At 44.5% G+C, this 19,790-nt stretch overlaps 1 protein-coding gene across 2 annotated transcripts in view; it reads right to left on the reverse strand.

Annotated features, from left to right (window-relative positions):
• The window catches only part of SNX29 (sorting nexin 29), a 560,470-nt gene that overhangs the window by 483,590 nt on the left and 57,090 nt on the right, over nt 1–19,790 (reverse strand). Inside the window, exons 1-4 of one of the 2 annotated variants that reach the window (XM_037068994.1) lie at nt 8,269–8,403; nt 4,654–4,834; nt 1,961–2,031; nt 380–628 (exon numbers count right to left, since the gene is read on the reverse strand). In XM_037068994.1, the coding sequence (XP_036924889.1) occupies nt 380–628; nt 1,961–2,031; nt 4,654–4,682 (349 nt within the window). In that variant the 5' untranslated portion in view covers nt 4,683–4,834; nt 8,269–8,403. Of the gene's footprint in view, nt 1–379; nt 629–1,960; nt 2,032–4,653; nt 4,835–8,268; nt 8,404–19,790 lie in introns of those variants that run through there. The other variant, XM_037068993.1, reaches the window with a different exon arrangement.

A 19,790-nucleotide genomic window follows, 5' to 3' on the forward strand; every position in this document is an offset into this window, starting at 1 on the left:
AAGACAAATGCTGGTAATCTCTCTTATTTGGCTCACTGACTAGCACACAGAATTCATTAAGTGAACAAATGAATGAGTGAACAAAAGAATAAATGAATGAAGACCAACCTTGTCTGACTTCACATGGCCATCACACCTTTCCTTTCAGCTTTCTCTGACTGAGCTCCTTGCTCTTTTACCCTATCATCTTCCCATCTAGATAAGGCTCTCAGATCCCTTTCAGAGTTAAGTATAAAAAAATAAAAACAAGCGTGAACTGAAAATGCAAATGCAAATCAGATTTCATGCCCCTTGGTACTTTCAGGTGAGGAGGTGTGCCCTCATCAGCCATGGTCTGTAGCCCGTTGCCCAAGCCCCACAACCTCCTGTTCCGGCTCACCGGCACCGATGTGCTTGGGCATGACGGGTAAGGGGTCAGTCTCCTGATCAGGTTTGATGAGGATGGAGACAGCAGAGGACGCCGTGATCTCCCTGAATAGGCTGCTCACTCCTTGCGTGGATTCCTTCAGCAAGGAAGTCACATTCTGCGTTGACTCCTTTAAGAGGTCTGAGACTGTAGGAGCAAACTTACTCTGCCCATTTAAATCCTTGTTGTCAATGTTGATCGCGAAGAGTATGGAGTTCAGACCTTGTGCAAAAAAGAAGAAGTCTGGAGTGCGTGCTGTTGAACATAGTCACACCTCCAACAGGATGAGTTGCAGACACTATAGTACACAGGAGGGTACACAATGATCTTTCTTTTAAAGATTTTTTTTTATTTTTAGAGAGAGGAGAACGGAAGGAGAAAGACAGGGAGAGAAACAGTAATGTGTGATTGCCCCTTGTGCGCCCCCTACCAGGGACCTGGCCTTGTGACCCAGGCATGTGCCCTGACTGGAAATCAAAAAGGTGACCCCTTCATTTGCAGGCCAGCACTCAATCCACTGAGCCACACTAGCCAGGGATGATCTTAAACATTGATTAGCATGTCCCAGAACTGCAGTCAGTACACACCAGCCACCATAGGAGCTCAGTCATTCCAAATTCTCTCCCTATCTGTTATAAGAGAGGTTAAGCCATAAATTCAGAGGTCAGACTGCCTAGACTGAATCTCAGCACTGCCACTTATAAGCTATGAGACCTTGGTCAAGCCATTTATAACCTCTCTGAGCTTTAGTTCTTTGGCTGTAAAATGGGGACACAATCTCTTTCACAGGGAAGTATCAAAGACCATCACCCACCAAAATCACTCAGCTCAGTAAGCAATCACAAAAGGTACACCAATGTCATTATTATTACCTATGGAAAAATGTGCACTGGTATCCGATGGCTAACAGAGGAAATCATGGTCGAACCCTGACTCTCATCAATGAACTAGACTAATGTAACTCTCAATATGTGGGACTTGGTGTAAACTTTCAGGCAAGGGAAAAAAAGGAGGCAACGAAGGATCTGAAAGAAAGCAGCAGGCTGTCCACTCCTGTCAGTGTTTCTCCACCAACTCACATCATTCCAGGGCTTGCATGTTGGCAAATGGTGAACATGACTCTCCATCACATCGGACTCTCTCACAGCCCAATAAAGGTGATCGCCATGCCATCACGATTCCCACCTCACAGAGGAGGAAAGGCAAGGTGACAAAGCTCACACGGTCTATCCCAGGTCACCAGCCAGTACAGGGTGGAGTCAGGCTTCAAAGGCAGGTCTCCTGCCTCCAGTTCCCCAGTCTTTAAATTACACTTGCAAAGCCACAGCCAAAAACCCTCAGCCCCATGCTTTTCCTGCTGAGGTATCGAGCTCTAGATAAATGGACTCAGTGCTCAATGCCATTCAAGGAAGGACAGTTGCAAGTAACTCATTAAGTCACTGGGGGACAGGGAAAATTATAGCATCCCTTCGAGTTATAAATTCACTCCCAAGCAGCCTCCTCTGCTCTCCAAGCTTCACAGGACCCATCATTCCCAGCCTTGCCCAGGCTTACCAGCTGCCATGGTAGGAAGCATGCTAGACCTTTCTTCATCCATCACAAAAGACCAGTCTTCATAAAAAGTGCTGCAAATTGAGAGAGAAAGGGAGAAGGCGCTGAATAGAGGTTCTCTGAGTCCATTAGGCAGACAATTCCATTATATGGCTTCCTGGAAAACCCATGCCTGGTCATCACAGAGTGAGTACAGGTGGTCTCTGCTGAGCTAAGCTTCTAGTTATAAACTAAGGATTGACTGCACATATCCTATGACTTCCTCATTAGTCCCCAGAGGTCTTTAGAGTCCCGTAAGCTTGAGAGTACTGAAATAGGCATGAGATGTAAATGCGGTGTTGATGAAGCGGGAAAGCAGAAGGGGACAAACAGAGAAGAGACTTCCACTCAAGCAAGGTCTCCAAAAGACAGACAGGATGTCCAAGCTGGCCCACAGGGCCCCCCTGATTGAGCTAACACAAGAAGAGAACATTTCAGGAAGAAATTCTAGAGCTCCATGGCTCCATCACCCAAGGCATTTGTATGTAATACCTGCTTGAGCTGTAAACCCAAAAGCCCAAGTTATCTTGGGAAGGGCTGAGAAGCTAAGAAAGCCCCACAAATCTAAGTGGAGGGAAGGGGCCAGAGAAGCCTATAAGGTCTGTTTAAGGTCAGCCAGCACTAAATGGAGCTCAAAAGCAGGTGGCCAAGTCCAATTTCCCAGCTCTTTATCCAGTCCCCTGCTAAGCAGTAACAAGCAAATAGCCTCAACCCCACCAGGTCAGAGAACTCGAAACATGTGGAGCAAAGTTAAGTTTCACTAAAGCACAGTCAGTGGTGAGTGACCTGTAGTTCAGCAGGAGACTGGACACGGCTGCTGAAGTGACTGAATACAACTAACAGAAAGAGAGAAGAGATGCATCGTTTTCAATATGCCTGCTCCACAGAATGTCATGAGAAGCACAAGCCCCCAGTCCACTATGGCATTCCAAGGTGACCTCTGATCCCCCATATTTTGATTCTTTAAAAATCTGAATCAGTTTTCCTGCATGCAAATGAATTAGGTTTTCCCGAATCTAGGTAGATAAATGACTAGTGACTTATGGAAATTCAACTGTGATCCTTCGACTGGATTCAACTGTGAAATTCAGCTGGATTTACTTCAAGTGCTCATTGTTAAATTCCTTTGATGTTGAGCTGCTTGCAAATGATGTGGTGGGGAGGGCTTGCAAATGATGTGGTGGGGAGGGCTTGACGGAAGTTCATTTTTAGGAACATGAGTATGTTCTCATAACTAAAGCTGGTGAATGCTCAGAAGGTATGTTTAGACATTTGGCCCAGACCCTGGGCAGCACACAGGTGCAGGTGGCACCAGTCGTCCTGGCCCATCCCTTCCATTTTGGACCCGCAGAGTTGAGCATACAACTGGACAAGGCATCATAGGCAACATCCATGGGAGAACTTCAAGGGTAAGAGCCCTAGCACACAATCCCAGAATGCCTAACAAAGTATCAGTAGAGAAGTGACCATAAGGGGCAGAAGAAACAAGAGGAGATTTGAGTCAGAGAACGCAGGGCAAGATATAAAATCACAGGAATGTATCACAGCACTAATGAAATGCCAGCTTCTTGAAGCAAATGAAATTTCACTGTTGAGGATACGAGCACTGCTGATGTAGAGGTTATTCAAGGAAGAAGGTCATCAGATGACACAAAACTACACTTCTGGGCCATCATTCTCAGAGGCAAAATAATAGCCAAAGTCAGAAAAAAAGAGACTGGGAGAGAGAGAGCAACATCATAAACATCCTGAGCACAGGAAAAATGACAGAATTGTCCATGTTTTGAAGAAGATGTGGCTGACTGTACTATCAGTGATGCATACTCAGAGCCCTCTCCCCACCACTGTGGTAGTAATCATATCTCCCCACTCTGCTGAGGTTGCCTATGGCCATGTGACTTACTGGCCAGTGAAATGTGAATGGAGGCGAAGCATCACTTTGGGCAGAAGCTTTAAGAGCCAGTGCTTAGTTCAACCATGATCCCCATAGAAATGGAGCTTCCATCAGCCTGGGTCCCTGAGACAAGAATCCCTACTCACCCATGACAGATATGAAGCAGAGAAAAGAAACAAACTTGCCTGTGTCAAGCCAGTGTGGTTTTGATAATGTTTGTTATGGCAGCAAAACCTGGCCTATGCTACCTGACAGAGTGAACCTTATGATCAAGAAAAAATACATAATAAAATGGGGAGGGATGTTTGTTAATAACAAATGACTTCTCTCTGTAACTTAAAATGTATGTACTCTTTCAATCAGTTTGGTATTCATTAACCTCAAAAAAAAAAAGCAGAAAGAGCTGTAAAGACAAAACATGAAATTGAGCACTGAACACCCAACATCTAAAGGGAAAGAACTTCTGAACCTGAAAGAAGACCAAATTAAAATTCCATGGCATGAAGACCAGGCTGTGTCCTATGACAACGGCTCTCTCCACACCCCCAGCCTTAATAATAGTGAGCATTTACTGAGTGCTTGCTAATGCAGATGGTATGGCTGAGCCCTTTGCAAGCCCTCTCTCATTTAACAAACTGCAGTTGTGAGAGGGGAATCCAGTCGCCCAACATGTGGGAACTGGGTGCAAACCCAAGCATCTGATTCCACAGTCTGGGATTTTAACTACTCGCCTACACCCCCTCCCGGGAGCCCAGTCACATACCTGAGCCTGCTGCGGTCAGCCAGGAGCATATGCAGGTAGCGCTCTAGTGAGTGTTCATTGAGGGCACAGCGCAGCCAGGCCCGGCCACGGCCCACATCCAAGGTGATGTGTCGCAGGGAATAGAAGCGCTGCAGCTCGTGCTTGCTGAGGACCTCCTTCACGTAGAACCAGAACACGGGTTCTGCAGAGACAGTGGAACGGGCGCTGTGGCACTTAGCCTGGGGCACGCACCACATTTAGAGTAACATTCCCCGGGCATCACTGAGGACTGGAAAAGAGTTACTTCCTCAGCACAGAAAAGGAAGATAGCAAAGAGATTACTCAAAATAAAAATGAACCCCAAATCCAGCACCCAGAGATGGCCATTGTTTACATTTTCAAGTATTTCCTTGCAGTCTTTTTTCCTGCTCTTTTTTTAATATAAAATCAATATCCATGATAGGCAGATTATAAGCCCCCAAAATAGTCAGGTCTTAATTGATAGAACATGTGAATATTAGTTTAGATGGCAAAAGATACTTTGCACATATGATCCAATTAAGTATCTTGAGAAGGAGAGTTAATGATTTTTCTACGTAGCCTTCATGGGCCTTGATCATCTCAAGTACCTTTACGAGAGGGAGGCAGAGGGAGACTGGACATAGAAGAGGAGAAAGTGATGTTATCAGTGGAAAATGAGTCCTTGTGGGATCATAAGGAAAAGAATTTCCTAAGAGCCAAATAAAAAGATGGGGATCCGTGTTATGATTTACTAATGATGTAAAATTAAGGTAGTTCCCTTCCTGTATTTCCAACATCCTATCTCTATCCACCTCACCATGGAAAAGTTCCAGTCTTGTCTTCAGCAAGGCCAAACCAAAAGCCAGTGTCCAGAGTTTGTGCTCCATATCACAGTCCAGTCCCACCCAGCATCAGCTAGAGCAGAGTGTCTGTCCCGCTGCAGTCCACCGCTGTGCTGTGGTGTGCAGGCTCCCTCCTGGAGCCTGTGTGGAGGCCGCAATGGCTACAGGCCACGCAGCCACTAAGGCCTCATGGAGGCCTATGGAGAGAAGACACATGAGCGCGTGGGGAGAACACAGGTCATCCAGATGACAGAGAGTGACAATTCTTTGTTTCACTGGGGTTACAACCAGGAGCTTGGGTTTGGGATGGACCAGGTGTCTTTTCCAAAGAATCAATCAACTTCCCAAGCTCTCATGGGCTTTGGATGGGTTTATACCCCCGAGTTAGACTGACAGGTCTCTTTGGTCAATCACCTCCCACTGGGCCCCCAACAATCTGGTACTGGAGCGGGGGAGGGAGGAGTGGTAAACCCCTTGGTGGGGCCATGTTGTAATCCCCTGGGGTATGAAGCTGTAGCTTCCTGGTGAAGCAAACAGGTTCACGCTCCCCAGTTTATTAAATTCAATATCTAGTTCCCTTTGCTACCCTTTTCTTTTTTTTTAATAAGTAGCTAAATACCAACAGTGACCATGTAACCAGGGAGCAGAGACCGGGCTGATGGAGCCAGCCTTAGCCAAGGAATGCCAGAAGCCACCAAAGCTGAAAGAGCAAGGAACGGATTCCCCCTGGTCCGTCCAAAAGGCACCAGCCCTGCTGTCACCTTGACTTCAGCCAGGTGGAACCAACTTTAAATCCAGCCCTCCGTAAGTGTGAGAAGATGGATTTGTGTTGTTTTTGGCCATTAAGTCTGTGGTAATCTGTTATAGCAAGTAATTTATTGGGAGGAACTAACACACCACAATGTTGTGTGTGTTGTATATGTATACCTATGTATACATATGCATATATATATATCAATATATATATACACACACATACAATTTTGTATTCTAGTTTGTTTCTTCCCTTCTATATATAAACATTTTCCTGTAACATTTAAAGGTCTTCTGAAACATGGCTTCCCTGTTAATTTAACTATTGCTCCACAGCTAGGGACATGATATATTGCCACTTTTCTCTACATACTGTTTTGAACATCCTTGTACATAACTAACTGTCCCCATTTCTAATTGCTTAGGAGGGATTGCTATAGGTCTGAGAATATGAACAGACTTAAGAATTTAAGAGAAAACTAATAAAGTTTGTTTTTATCCATAAAATAGTCATTGCACACACCCCCTTTTTTACCCATACCCACACAGATTTTTTCTAGTTGTAATTCTGATGTATACCTAATTTTGTGATCAGTTTTCTTTACTCAACATCAACACTTTTTCTTGCTGCCAATAATAGTAACAATAGCAACAGCCAGTACTATTTATTAAGCATTACTACATACCAGTTATTGCACTAAACAAACACTTTACACCTGACTTCAGTCCTCACAACCACCAAGGTCATCTCCATGTCAAAGACAAGGTCCAGGGCCTGGACAAGTGAAGTAACTCATGTAGCAAAGCACAGTCAGTAAGCAATACAGCAAAATGAGATCTCAGAGCTGTTGAACTTTAAACCATGAAATCGCAATGCCTTGCAAAGCAGGGAGGGCAACTAAATTCTTTAACACAATCATATTCACAAATGCTTAATATCCTAAAGGAGAAAATGCTGAGTCTGCTGCCAGACAGGGATTCTAATCCAGGGGCTAAACAAATGCACAGACCCCTCTGCAAATGTGACAAGATCTTTGAACCCTCCCTCCAGAAGGATGCACATACATACATCTCCATAAACCAGATGCCAGGTTAGTAAGCTCACTTTACTATTTCAGCTCACCTAGCCTTCTAAATGGGAGCCATGAATTGGGTGCCACTATGGGCTACCATAACAAGCTTCTAGACCAGTAGACAAGACAACAGGGGAGGAGATTGTTCATTGGAATGACCTTGGCCAAATCACTCAGCCATGCTAAACTTTGGACTCCTCTCCCTTAGTAAAAGCCTCAAAGTACAGAATCTCCTGGGTCACTGGTATAACTGGAGAAAAGGAGGGTAAAGTGCTGAGCATGACACCTAGTCCATGATGACTAACCATTGTTTACTTAATAATTACCTTCTTAGATGAGCATTTGTACTGCTTACTCTCTTCCTTTTTCTGTTAACAGCCTCTAAATGTCTATATACATGAGTGTGCACACATATTTGTGGATCATGCCCATCTCTGGCATCACTTACAATAAACGTCTCAAGAATGATTGAGAAAACCACCAACAGAGCAGTGCACTCAGAACAACTTCCTGTCTCGATGCTTAGGTGCCAAACCAACCCCCTTCCCACACCCAAACTGCACATGGGCAGTAACAGCCTTCTTTCCACTCGAAGTCTCGCTCAGAAATCAGAACGTGGGGAATCAGCAACAACAATACTCTGAGTGGGCCTGCCCACAAACCCGTTTTGAAACACACCAGACAACATCTGGATATCCACCAGGATTCAAAGCAAGTGACTCTCATCTGTAATCTCTCTTTCTTGAAAACTGCAGTCACCTCTCTCTGACCTTGAATGCACATAAACACTTGAAGATGTGTTTTCACCTTTTAATTTCCCAAATTGCTTACCACTACAGAATCCTTCTAAAGCTTGCCAGAGTGATGCTGATGACGATAAGAATTATCCCAGCAGGGCTCCACTCCCACTGCCAGAATTAATGTGATCTACTCAAAGTGCAGCTCACCTGCCACTTAACGCTTGCTGTGTCCATAATTTAATTTGGAAATACACACCGATCTCTTACTGCTTTGAAACAAGGGGCTAATTCCAAAAGTGGGTGAGGGCTTCTGGCTCTCCCAACTTCTGAAAGCCATCTGCCAACCAGACCAAAAGCCAGGACAGGGGTTACTGAGGCAAGCAACCTGGGGGGCCACTCATTAATAGAAGATAACTAATAAATGACACAGAGCCTTTGGCAACGTTTCTAACAGGCCCCAACTTCAAGCGATGCCAAGAATTCAAGAGTTCGTGCTTTGGAGAGCAAAGAAAAGCATAACTGTGACTCAGATTCTAGTTCATATTGTGTGCCTTTGGGCTACTTATTTTGTTCTTCATCTACCTCGCCTATAAGATGGGGTTCTATGAGGAGAAAAAGAAAGGAGAAAATAAAGCACACAGGAAAGGAGCTTAGTGCCAAGGCACCAAGGCAGGCAAACAACATCCCAGAAGAAAACCCTTTTTTCTATTGTAAAAGAAGCACCTCCTTCCCTAGGGGAACTGTGTTCTCTTAGAAGTTGCCTCCCGCACTACCAACCTTCCCTTCCTCACCTGGGTGGGCAGGTAACCTAGGCTGGGCAACCACCTGGCCACAGCGCACTTGAGGCGCCTCACAAGCCCCACCCTCATTTTAGCTCTGTTTGACATTTTGCACATGTGGATTTTTACTGTATTAGTCTTGATTTTTTGAAATATTGCATGAAAATATTATTTTTCTTGATTGCTGAGTTTATAGTACTCCTGTTAGCATAGGAAGCTAGTTAGTTAAGGAAGGGAACAAATGGAATTGGACATTAAGCCTAGTTCACTAGGAAGCGACATCATTCAGAGACTCCCCAGGGGTCAGCTGAATCCCATCTCTGCTGGGTGGACTTAATCCCTGGGCGGGCAGAAAGAATCTCCCCAGGGGACACTCAGTCACATGTTCATCTGGGGAAGAGTGGGAGAAATTCCTTTGCTAGGTGCATGCACAGTAGAAACCAGGATGACAAAGCAGAAGTTGGAGGCACAGAGTAGGAGCCAAAATGGTGGCATAAAGGGGCAGAGTCTAGCCTGGACAACCTGGGGAAAAGACCGGACTGGTTAGGGGAAATGACCCAGCACGAGTCCATGAAGGACTGGGAAAGAGACTGGTTAGTTTGAAAGAAAACCTGATCTCTCCCCAGCCCACAGTAAATACAATCAAAGCTGATCAAGGGCCTCTCAGTAGCAGCTGCACAGCTCCAAGTCCAGACCTGGGTGCAGCAGCACAGTGCCAGCTAAGCACAGTCAAAAGCAGAGACTGTCCTGGGCGGCAACATCACAGTTCCTGGATCCTGGCCCTCCTAGTGGGCACTTAACACCCACCAGGCAGGCCCTTGACTTACTCCACAGCAAAACAGCTAAGCCACCTGGTCCTGAGTGCAACACCAAGCACCTCAGGAAAGTCCTTGGTTTTTACTCCAATAAATCTTACCACTACACCTCATCCTCCTATGTGTGGGTCCCAAAATGCTTTACTCATGACTCAGTGGAAGAACCTTATTTCCATCGGCAACACTCCCATAAATTTTGTGGCTTAAGAGTGCCTCACCGGCCTCATCCCAGTCCCAGCCCTGGACCACAGGGTCCTCCCCTCAACTTCTATCTGATCAGTAGAAGAAAGGCCTTATCTCCTTGTAGAATCTAAGTCAGCAAACAGTGGCCAACAGCCAAACTCAGCCCACCACCTGTTTTTGCAAGTAAAGTTTTATTGGAACACAGGCCCACCCATTTGGTTACATATTATCTGTGGCTGCTTTCCTGCTACAGCAGAGCTAGGGAGTTGTGACAGAGATCCACAGCCTGAAACACCTACAACCTCGTCTCTTAAAGAAGAATCTCACCAACCACTACTCTAGAAGTAGGAGCTCTAATAATTGTGTAAGTCTGGACCATTTTGTAGTTATGTACCTAGGACCATTTTCCCCTGTCCTGTAGAGCAAGCCCACCTCAGAAAGACGAGAACCCGGAGAGAAGTGGGCTGAGAGAAGCAGAGACAGATGTGGGAGGTGCTAAGCCCCAAACCAGCTCAACCCCTAGATTGCTTAGTTACTTGAGTCAATAAATACCCTTTTTTGCTAACATCTATGTGACTGTCACTTATAGGCAGAAGAGGCCAAATGCAGTGAGAAAGGGTACATTCTTCAATTATCTGACAATCATTTATGGAAACTGACAACACTCCAGGCACTGGGCAATGCCTGTGTGCACTGAAGGGGCCAAGGCATTACTTAAAAATAAGCAACGACAAAAAGAATTGCTCAACAAGAAACAGGAACCCCAACTACAGAGGTAGGCTCCTTGTAAATGAAGAAAGGGCTGCCTTTCTCACATACTTAGTCTGGAGTAGACAGCTGGTTCAAAGGCTTTGTCACAGGCAGATCTCCAATGTCTTGACCTTCACCTCACTGTTGCAGAGGACTGTCACATCCACAATTGGAGCAAGAAGAATGAGGACAATATAAAGCCAGCTCTATATCCCTGGGGTAAGTAATCCCAGAAAACCACAAGGGAGTGAAGAAAAGAAGTTCAATCCAGCTTAATCAGTCACGATCCATTACCTAGAGAAGGATATCCCATAGCCCCACCAAAATCAGGTTCTATTAAGCCAAAGAAAAAACAGGAAATGAATTTTAGGTAGGAAGCTAACAGAATCAACATTTCCAGAAGCAAAAGGCAAACCGAGTGCGTTAGCATTCCAGCCCAAGACCTGGGTGAGCGCAGGCACTCCCAAACCCCATCACACCCCAAAGTGCGATCCCAGACACACACGGATCCACAGACCAGAGCATCCCGTGAAGGTTGTAGTTGTGCCGCTCGGCCACCCGCCCCCCACAAGCCTGCCTCCTGGCACTGGGACACGGGGACTGTGGGTAAACACGAACCACACACAGTCACAACTTACACAAAACATGTAAGCTGGGTACTTTCTTATTGTAAAACGTCCATAATAAAATTCATCATTTAACCATTTTAAGTGTATAATTCAGTGGCATTAAGTACATTCACAATGCTGTGCAATTACCACCACCATCCACCTCCAGAACCTTTTCACCCTTCCCAGAAGGAACTCCATAGCCACTAACCAATAACTCCCCCAGTTTTTCCGTCTCCCTGGCCCGTGGTAACCTGTATTCCACCTTCTATCTTCCGGGATTTGGCTATCCTGGATACTCCGTTTAAGTGGAACAATGCAGTATTCGTCCTTTTGCGTCTGGCTACTTTTACTTAGCACGTTTTTGAGGTCCGTTCATGTTACGGTGTGCTTCACTGCTCTATTTCTGTTTGTAACTGAGTAACAGCCCATTGTATGCACACACCATACTGTGTTCCTCCACGCATCTGCCAATGGACATCTGGGTTGTTTCCACCTTTTGGCGACTGTGAACAGTGCTTTAGATGAATGGAGATACACAAGTATTTGTTTGAGTTCCTGCTTTCAATTCTTTTAGGTATATGTCTAGAAATGGAATTGCTGGCTCATGTGATTAATTCTGTTTAACTTTCTGAGAACACACCAAACTACCTTCCAGGTTGGCTGCACCATTTTACACTGATACTTGTGTGTGTGTGTGTGTGTGTGTGTGTGTAGATGGAACTGCCTTTATTTCTCTGCAACTGAAATTAACTGTCATTAAATTAATTCCCTTTCAGTCAGAGAAAAATTAAACTTGCCAATTATAGGTAACTTAGCTACTTGTGTCTCTTTTTTTAATCCTCATCCAAGGATGTGTTTATTAATGAGAGAGAGAGAGAGAGAAAATATCAGTGCCAGAAAGAAACATTGATCAGTTGCCTCTCCCAGGCACCCTGACCTGGGGTCAAACCCGCCACCTAGGCTTGTGCCCTGACTGGGTGAAGAACCCACAGCCTTTTGGTATATGGGGCAACACTCCAACCAACTGAGCCACCCAGCCAGCGCTATCTTTTTATACTTGTGGTTAAATTCATTTAACATCAAATTCACCATCTTAACCATTTTAAAGTATATAACTCAAAACTTGATAAATGTTTAAAGAATAAACAAAGGTACAATAAATCTGAGACACTGGATTACTTTGGGAGGCTTCAGTAGATTTAAACTTTAAACTTAAACATCCGCATTGACTCCATAGAACAAACGCCAATTATCTTTTTTTAAATATTTTTTAAATTTAATTATTTTTCAAGTACAGTTTTCTGTCTATTGCTCCCATCCCATCCCACCCCCCGTGCAACACCAATTATCTTGGTGGGGGTAGATGGAGGTCACAAAAATAAAGCAAGGAAAAAAGGGTAAGCTGCCACTGACTGCCCATGCGCGACCTGGCTCCTGCACAACCTCTCTGCTTTCGCCATGCTCCACTCTCCCTGTCACTCACCCTGCTACAGCCTCACTGGTCCCCTGGCTGTTCCTCCAGCCTGCCAAGCCTACTCCACCTCAGGGCCTAGCCAGCCATGAAAACAGATTATACCAGGCAGTTTACCAAAGGAATTTAATACAGGGCACCTGTTACAAAGATCTTGGAAGAGCGTTTTAAAAAAGCCAAATAATGAGGAGATAATGAGGCCTAGAGATCACCGAGGTCAGAAAACCAACCCACCCCTTGAGTCAGAGGAACAAAAGAAGGAGCAGGTTTTACCAGGGCTGCCGGGCAACAGCTGGACTATGGCAGAGGCACCTGGGAGGAAAGGGAAGCAGAAGAGGAGCAGCCCAACGCAGGCCATGTGGGCCCCACAGACCCTGGGGCAAGCACGGGCACTGCTGGAGATGCCACCTAAGGGAGAAGTGAGAGGAACAGTCTATTTCCCTCTTTCTTCCATCTTCTAAGCTCAGTACCACCTCCCGCTGGCCAAACCAAAATGGAAGATAATGGGCAAGAGAGCCTCAGAAATAGAGTCTGCAGGGAAGGGCAGAGAATACATTTCAGAGCAACAGGCAACTGGCTGGTATACGCTTTTGAACTTACTAACCACCTGGAATTCCTTCCCCCGATAGCACTATGGTTACTTCCCTCATTCCCTTAGGTCTCTACTCAAATGTCCCCTAGGAAGAAGCTGTCTGACCACTCTATACAGAAAAGTAAAACATCTGCCCATGGCAGATTGCTAGCTGGTCATCAAAATCTATCTTCTCCCTAAACCACCAGACAGACTATATCCCCAGACTGCTCTGCAATGTCCAAGTCACTCACAGTTTCCACTATGCTTGGTGCCTGTCAACTGGCCTGATTCACTGATTTCTGTCATCATTCTGGCCCCTGTGAGCATCTGAGGTCTGAGTCCCATGCTCTAATATAGTACACTTGGCACTGACCTACATTATACAATAATCCTCAGCACCCCCTTTATTTAAAAGTGGGGACCTTCTCTAGCACCAAAGAAACTGGATTTTTTAAATGTCTTGTTTCCTTCTAGGGGAGTACCCCATCCTCTGCTGAAAAGCCATTTTCATGCTGTCAGGAGCAAAGCGAAGGACTCATGGAACCAATAAGCTGGATAATTATGGACTAAAAGCTGACAACTATAAGGCCAAATTTGGGTCTCAATTTACAACACACTGGGATCAAACACCTTTGAAAGAGCCAAAGGTCACCTTCAGCCAGGAGGCATCAGTCCAGCAATACTAGGTCCTAATACCCTGGGACAGTTTTGTTCCCCTTAGTAAAGAGCCAGTGGCTCAAGCTTCACCACCCCAGCTGTCAAGGACCCTCTCGGGACCCTGTGGACATCCCCATAATCTAGCAGCTCATGAGTTAACATAGAAGCCTGTAGTGGACAGCCTTCTGGCTTCCGGCTCCCACCCTAAAGACCAGCAGGTCCCAGTTATCACCATACCTGGATGGAGCTCAGAATTTTCTTTTCTTTTTTTTTTCTTTTTGTGTTTTGGTTTTTGTTTTTTGAGAGAGAGGAGAAGAAGGGACAGAGGAAGGGAAAGAAAGAAACATTGATGTGAGATAGAAGCATCAATTAGTTGCTTCCCACATGCACCCGGACCAGGGGTGGTATGTACCTGGATGGGAATCGTGCACCCAGATCAGGGCTTGAACCTGCAACCCACATATATGCGCAGACTAGAAATCAAACCCACAACCTTTCAGTTACAGGATGACACTCCAACCAACTAAGCCACACTGGCCAGGGAGGGGATCAATATTTTCTTAGCACCTTCTACAGACATCCTTCAAAGGTCTCTTTCACCAGAAATAGCTGATTTGCAAGTTCATGAAGACAACAGAGAAACCCAAAGAAGGAACTGAAAACACTATAGGGATGGGAGGGTGGGGGAGTTGACTTCCTCTCCACCAAAATGATAGGCCCAGGGTTCTCCTGGCACATGCAGCTTCTCCAAAATTAACTTTCTACAGAAATGAAATTGTTGTCCAAGGTGACCCAATGAAGCAAAATATAAATTCTGCTTTGAGCTGAATGAATCAGTCATTTTCATAAATCCCCACTGACAATCAAGGAAGTTGGTTTCTCCAGTTTTACAGCCGTGGGTATATTAATATCACCTGCTTTTCAACGAACTGTGAACATGTACAGAGAGCAGACGATGGGGTTCAGCTGCCCAAGAGAACGAGCAGCATGGCCTGCAGTCTGGATCCTTGAGTCATTACTGTGAACTCAGTTTTTTGGTTACTAACAACCCTGCCATACACTGATGAGCAAGGATGGTCCCAGTCCTTAACCATCGAGAGAGACAGTCAAAAAACAAGCAGTGTGCCCTAGCCAGGTGGCTCATTTGGTTGAAGCATCATTGTGTGCACCAAAAGATTGTGGGTTCGATTCCTGATCAGGGTACCTACCTAGGCTGCAGGTCTAATTCCCAGTCAGGGCACATATGGGAGGCAACCAATCCATGTTTCTCTCTCACACTGATGTTTCTCTCTCTGTCTTCCTCTCTCTCTAAAATCAATAAACATATCCCCAGGTAAGCATTAAAAAAAATAGTGCTATACGTAGGTTTGCTAAGAGGACTAAGGATTGTAGGAGGGGCACCTATACGAAAGGCAGAGTCCAGCTGAACTGGGGGTGGGGAAGCTCATAAATGACTCTTTGAGAGAAGCCTGAAACTTCAAAAGAGAACAGATCAAAACCACAGTGAGATACCATCAAATGGCTATCATCAAAAAAAAGCAAATGTTGGTAAGGATGTGGACAAATTGAAACTATTGTGCATTGCTGGTGAGAATGTAAAATAGAACAACCAGTATGGAAAACAGTATGGTGGTTCTTCAAAAAATTAAACACAGAATCACCATATGATCCAACAAATTCACTCCTGGGTCTACAACCCCAAAGCAAGGACTTGAACAGTTTTTTGGACACCAATGTTTTTGGGCAGCATTATTCACAACAGTGAATAGTGGATGCAATCCAGGTTTTCATTGACAGATGAGTGGATAAATAATTGTGTCATATATATACATGAACCCTGGGCCTATCAATGAAATTTATATTTATAGATATATATATATAATGAAATGTTACTCAACCTTAAAAAGGAAATTCACACGCTACGAATGCATGAACCTTGAGGACATTATGCTAAATGAAGTAAGCCAGACACAAAAGAACAAATATTGTATGACTCCACTCATACAAAGTACCTCAAAAGAGTCAAATTTATAGAGACAGTAAGTAGAGTGGTGGTGGCCGAGAGCTCGGGGGAGGAGGAGATGGGGAGCTATGGTTTAATGGGACAGAGTTTCAGTATGAGAAGATGAAAAGGTTCTGGAGAGGCATGGGGGGAATGGTTATACAACATGAACGCACTTAATGCCTCCGAATTGTACACTTAAAATTGTCATTTTTATTGTATGTATATTATTATCACAATTTTTAAAAGAATGAAAACAGATGGTTCAGCAGCTGTTCTTTCAGCTAGGGATGGGGAAGGAGGGCAGTGGGGAAAAGAAACAAAGGGTAATTCCCAACTTGAAGAGCTTCGGGATTGCAAACACCAGGAGTGCTGTTCTAAATGTAGGGTTTAACCACCTAAATTGGTCAGAGGCACTGAGCATTGGAAAAGCAATAGTACTGAGGACCCTTCCCCCACCCCACCCCCCGTGTCCAGCATTAACATTAACACTTAGGGAGATCCTGAGGGTCTCAAAGCAGGGACCATGGCAAAAGGAGGACTTGCGAGGTTCTGGTCCCCATTTCTTTATCTACTGGACAGAAGTGTAACAATGTCTTACCTGTTGGCTGCACGTGTGCCCTGGGTGTGTGGTGGGGTAAAGAGGAAAAGCAGAGATAGACAAAGCTGGTGGTGGACAGACCTTGGAAGCCACGTCAAGGAGTGTGTGCTCTTTTCCAACTATAACAAAGAACCAGGAGGGAGCTTAAGTAGGGGGTGGGGTGAGAGAGCAAGTTGGTCATTTAAGACCCCTCTCTCTGACTATAATATGCAGGGTAGATATCTGTGCTGATCAAGAGTGAAGGCAGAAAGACATAACTAAGGGAGAGAGGAGCGAACCCATTAAGGATAGAGAAAATGTCAGTGAATCAGGGGACCATCTCAGAGTCAAAACATGGTGCTTTGTAAAAGACTGGTCTGAGGGCTGAGGGGAAGACGGAGGCCAGGTAGAAGCCCAAGGGCCTGGGTGAAGAGCAGAGCCACTCACTAAACAAGGAACATAGGAGCAAACATGGGGAAATGATGAGATTCAGGCTTGAAGATTTTGACAGGCTTGTAGTCCATCCAAACAGAGACACTCAAGAAAAAGAGCTCAAGGTAGTGATCTACATGAGGGATAACAGAGTAATAACACAGAGACAGCAATTTTCACCAAAGAATTCAGACAGCATATGTAGGAACAGGAGACAGCATAAGAATCTGAGGATAAATAACATTATTTGAGTATGTAGAAATGATATTCCAAAATGGGTCAACAAAGAAGCAGAAAGTACCCCGAGGGGTTGTGGCATTCAGAGGGTCATTGGTGCTAAAGGCTGCTGAACAGACGAGGAAGATTCAACTTAAATTCTACAGCAAGTGTGTCTCTGGTGTGTCTATGTTCTTAATCATGCCTGTCACCTTGTAATAAACTGCCATCACAGAGTAACCTGGTGATAATGTATTATTAATTAACCAGAACTTCAACTTACAAGAGTATGCCACTGCTATAATTTGAATAGTGAAATCCTAATCCCCAAAGATGCCTGTATTAGAAGGTAGGGCCTCAGGGAGGACCCTTAGTTTATGAGAGTGAAGCTCTCACAAACGAGATTAGTGCCCTTATAAGAGAGGCTCCAGAGGGATCCCTTGCTCCTTCCACCATGTGAACACACAGCAAGAAGGCACCAGCTGTGAAACAAGATGAGGGCCTTCACCCAACCATGCTGGCACCTTGATCTTGAGCCTCCCAGCCCCCAGAACTGTAAGACATAAATTGCTGTTGTTTATAAGACATGCAGTCTGTGGCATTTTGTTATAGCAGCTCAAATGTACTAAGAAAGCCACTGACTGCAATAGTTCTTTCTTCCTTCTCCAACAGAAGGAAAACTAGTTCATTTTTCCATATTGTTTTCTCTACTGGCTACTTGGGCTTCCAATGGCTACAAAACCCACCAATTCTAAGCTAAGCTTATGCAGAGCTCTTGGTAACTTTTAATTAATTTAAAAATTAATATTTGTTGTTTTCCTCAAAAATTAATCAGTGCTTTGTAGCACTCTGGAGTGATCCTAATATAAGATGCCTCAGGAATCATGAACTACCCATAGTACCATGCACACCCCTTCTTCCAACCAAATTATATTCACGAACCATATTTTTATTGGAGAAACTATATATTTCAAGACACTATAATAGGAGCTGAAAAGTCAAGAGTAAGTAAAACAGACAACTAAATATGGTATGAGGGTAACACATCATAGAATCCCCTGTTCTTTGTTCTCTAAGACAGGGGTTAGCCAACTTTTCCTGTAAAAGGCCAAATAGTAACTACATGAGAATCTACAGGCTAGATGGTCTCAGACACAACTCTGCCTAACAGCAGCCATAAACAGTAAGTACATAAATGCATGCGGCTGTGTTCCAATAAAACTTTCTCTACAAAAACAGGAGGAGGGTGGACAAAGGAGGAAAAACTGGCACAACTGTAATAGCATAAACAAAGTATAGTTTTAAAAAATAGGAGGGGGGTACCTATCAATACTTTGCTGACCTCGGCTCTGAGTGGTAATAACTTGCTCAAAACTTGATGCTTCATTTACTCATGAATTCAAATGAGGGGGATTATGATCTCTCAGAGAGTCCTCTTTCTGGAAATAATGTGCCATTATGGATAAAAGTAGAAGCTTTAGGAGCACAATCATGTAGACCCGAGTAGATATCCCAGCTCTGCTACTCACTAGTTCTGAAACAGTAAGGAAATTATGTCATTCCTTTGAGCCTTATTTCCTTCATCATTCACTATGCAAAGTCATTTCAGGAATAAAATGGCCTAATGAATATGAAGAGTCTAACCAGTCCCCTGGGTCACAAGGGCTGCTCAGTGTGAGTATCTAGCAAACACTAAGCAAGCCAGTCTGTGTTGCGTCAATTAATCAGAAAGCGCAGACAGTTCCAGCCAAGACAGAGGCATAGGTAGAAACCCTTTGCTTACTCATACAACCAAAAGGAGGGTAACAACCAATCTAAAATCAATAAACAACCAGAAGTGCCAGAAAACCAAACTGCATGGAGCTCCAACAACCAAGGAATTAAAAGAAACAGTCAAACAGAACAATCAGACCGGTAAGAACCCGTCATGAGGCTGTGGACTGCAAGAGCAGGGCCAACTGAATGGGAAACTGAGACTCACAGCTGACTGTGGACTACACAGGCAGTTGCCACGGTGGGAGAAACTCCCAATTTCACACAAGAATTTGTGGGAAAGTGGGCTAGAGATGAGCAGGCAAGCTGCATCATTTCCCTCTCTGGCCCCTCCCGGACTGGCAGCACTGAAGCGCAGCAAGAAGGGTTGCCCATCAGAGTGGGGCAGGGGGAGCTAAGGCCCCACCCCCTTAAAACTTAACAGGTGTGCCAGGACAAAGAAATACGGCCCAATGAAAGAACAGAGCAAAGCTTCAAAAGGAGAGCTAAGCAATGAGGAGATAGACAATCTATCTAATGGAGAATTTAGAGCCCTGGTAATCAAAATGCTCACAGAACTGATTGACCCAGGCCAAAAAATGAAAAAAAACAAATGAAAGATACCCAAAATGAAATAAAGCAAAATATTCAGGGAACCAACAGTGACAGGAAGGAAACCAGGATTCAAAGCAACAATTTTAAACAAAAGGAAGAAATAAACATCCAACCAGAACAGAATGAAAAAACAAGAATCAAAAAAAAAAATGAAGAGAGGCTGAGGAATTTCCGAGACAACCTGCAACATTCCAATATCCAAATTATAGGGGTGCCAGAAGGAGAACAACAGCAAGAAATTGAAAACTTATTTGAACAAATAATGAAGGAAAACTTCCCCAATCTGCCAAAG

The sequence above is a fragment of the Sturnira hondurensis genome, unplaced genomic scaffold (assembly GCF_014824575.4).
Source record: "Sturnira hondurensis isolate 20B ecotype Veracruz unplaced genomic scaffold, ASM1482457v3 Scaffold0018337, whole genome shotgun sequence".
In the NCBI taxonomy this organism is placed as follows: Eukaryota; Metazoa; Chordata; class Mammalia; order Chiroptera; family Phyllostomidae; genus Sturnira; species Sturnira hondurensis.